Below are 2,500 nucleotides of genomic sequence, written 5' to 3'. Positions count from 1 at the left end.
TTTTATGATTCTGTAGGCGGAATGAGGAAATGGAACCGCATCAAATTTGTTGAAAAAGACCTACCATAACTATCGCGTTGATACAGGACACTGATTACCCGCCATATCTTAGTCCATCCATAACTGCAGATAATCGGATAAGTGTAACAGACTAAACTTGACATTGAGTTTGAATTATTTCATAACAAAGAACACTTGTTTCTTTCCGAGTTGCTGTGTTGATATTAGGAATGAATTTGCCCATAAGCTAGTGTTGAAGAAGAAACTATAACAATTGCCATCGAAAAACATAAAGAACAAAACATTCTCATTGCAAGGAGAAATGAAACATCTCTGGGCGAATATTAAGTAAATTGCTAAGACTCTGTTCGCTATTGTAGTTGTTGGCCTCCCCCTCTCTCTTTCTCCCTCTCTCTCTCTCTCTCTCTCTCTCTCTCTCTCTCTCTCTCTCTCTCTCTCTCTCTCTCTCTCTCTCTCTCTCTCTCTCTCTCTCTCTCTCTTACTCACTCTCTCTCTCTCTCTCTCTCTCTCTCTCTCTTTCTATCTCTCTCTCTCTCTCTCTCTCTCTCTCTCTCTCTCTCTCTCTCTCTCTCTCTCTCTCTCTCTCTCTCTCTCTCTCTCTCTCTCTCTCTCTCTCTCTCTCTCTCTCTCTCTCTCTCTCTCTCTCTCTCCCTCTATGTAACAGGCAGACATGCCATATCAATATAGCATGTCTGCAATCCATAAGACCAATAGACCACGTGGCTCTAAGTCAAATTTAGAACTAACACACCAGCAAGGAGTTAGATGCCGATTTTATCTGACCTCGTCTGACCGTCTCGTGTGTTTATGCATATAGAATTTGATCTAGAGCCACGTGGCAAACAGCTACATGGTATATTGGTCTAATGGCTTACAAACATGCTATACTCGATCTACATCCAGGGGCGTCACTTAAGGGGGTATGGGGGGGTTCACCCCCCAACTCTTAAAAAAGCCTCTTTTTGCAGGGCAAAATCTAGTTCTGCTGGGCAAATTTTCTCTTACGGAATCTGCCTCAATAGCCGATAAGTATTCAAGATATATAAATAACTATATGAAACTAATTGTTGATGATACTTGATTTATAACATACTTGATTTATAACATTTATAACAGGCTACTTATAAAGAGCTAGTGAGCGTTTTCTTTTTCGTGATTTGCAGGGCAAAATTTTTTTTTTCAGGGCAAATTTACCCGTCATCCCCCCAACTCATAACAAGAAGTGACGCCCCTGTCTACATCTCCCTATCCCTCCCGCTCTCCATCTCTATTTCCTCCTTCAGACAAGACATCGAACCGGATCGACAACGAACTCTCCGGCGATATTGCCACGTGTACGATCCGCAGCAGCCTGACAGTCTACGCCGTGTATCCGGAGCCGACAGTGCACAGCGGCTTGTACTCGGCGGAAAGGGGCGGGTTCTTCGACCAGGTCACGCCCCTCGAGTGGCATAAGATCGTCTACGATAACCAGTCCGTTGCTTATTCGTACCATGAGAAGATCTTCCAGGTGTGCGGATTGTGTTGAATTTATTTTTCTTTTTTATTTTGTTTGCCTGTCTGTCTGTCTGTCTGTCTCTCTCTCTCTCTCTCTCTCTCTCTCTCTCTCTCTCTCTCTCTCTCTCTCTCTCTCTCTCTCTCTCTCTCTCTCTCTCTCTCTCCTTCGTCTCTTTTCCCTGTGTCCCACTTTTCATGTATATATTATTACCTTTTTTCTTCGGGCATTATATGTGTCATTTTTTATGGTCAAGAACATAATTGTGTCTAGATTCACTTATCAAATGAAATTTTTGCTCTTGAAATTTTCTTGTGTGAGATAAGGTTTTATCATCATCTTGCACAATGGAACCCTACCGTACTGTATAATCTACTCCTATTTGTTTTTCTATCCATATGTAACTTCTATTCTTCTTTTTATCTCTTCCTCAGTATTGTTTTTTTATACTCCTTAACGTTTGAATCACATTTCATTCCATTCACTATTTATTATTTTCCTCTTACTTTCTTTACATTTTGATTTAATTAATATTCTCTAACTTTCAATTTTTTTTTTTTGGCTGACAGGTAGATGAGGACACTCCCCTTGACACCGTGTTCCTGACAACAGTGGGCGTGACCAAGAGTGACAACAATTACATTTCTCTCGAGACCAAAAGATCCTTTGACCAGACGTGTTAGTGATTTTAAAAAATTAATTCCGTCAATTTTCAGAACCAAAAATATATGTTTTTTTTTAATCTCCTTTTGACGTATGGAGATATATGTCTATGCACAGATGTGTATTCATATACATAATGTATATATTCATGTTCTTTTTTTTTTTTTTTGCTTTGAGAACTGTAAAGATAGGGAAAGAAGAGAAATCTGACTCGGTAACATTTATCGATAAAATACCGTTGAAAAACAATATTGACATAGAATCAAATTAATCAAATTTAGAACCAAACCCACAGGGCAAGAGCGCGGGTGTGCTCCCTTG

At 39.9% G+C, this 2,500-nt stretch overlaps 1 protein-coding gene across 1 annotated transcript in view; it reads left to right on the top strand.

Moving 5' to 3' along the window:
• LOC125041422 overlaps positions 1 to 2,500 on the top strand; it is a 14,029-nt gene that overhangs the window by 8,857 nt on the left and 2,672 nt on the right. The window contains exons 5-7 of the mRNA XM_047636370.1: positions 1,305 to 1,531; positions 2,086 to 2,194; positions 2,475 to 2,500. The exon at positions 2,475 to 2,500 is cut by the window's right edge and continues 90 nt beyond it. Of these exons, the coding sequence (XP_047492326.1) occupies positions 1,305 to 1,531; positions 2,086 to 2,194; positions 2,475 to 2,500 (362 nt within the window). The remainder of the gene's footprint in view (positions 1 to 1,304; positions 1,532 to 2,085; positions 2,195 to 2,474) is intronic.

The sequence above is a fragment of the Penaeus chinensis genome, chromosome 30 (assembly GCF_019202785.1).
Source record: "Penaeus chinensis breed Huanghai No. 1 chromosome 30, ASM1920278v2, whole genome shotgun sequence".
Taxonomy (NCBI): Eukaryota; Metazoa; Arthropoda; class Malacostraca; order Decapoda; family Penaeidae; genus Penaeus; species Penaeus chinensis.
The sequence above is the reverse complement of the archived record's forward strand: the minus strand, read 5'-3'. Positions and strand labels throughout refer to the sequence as shown.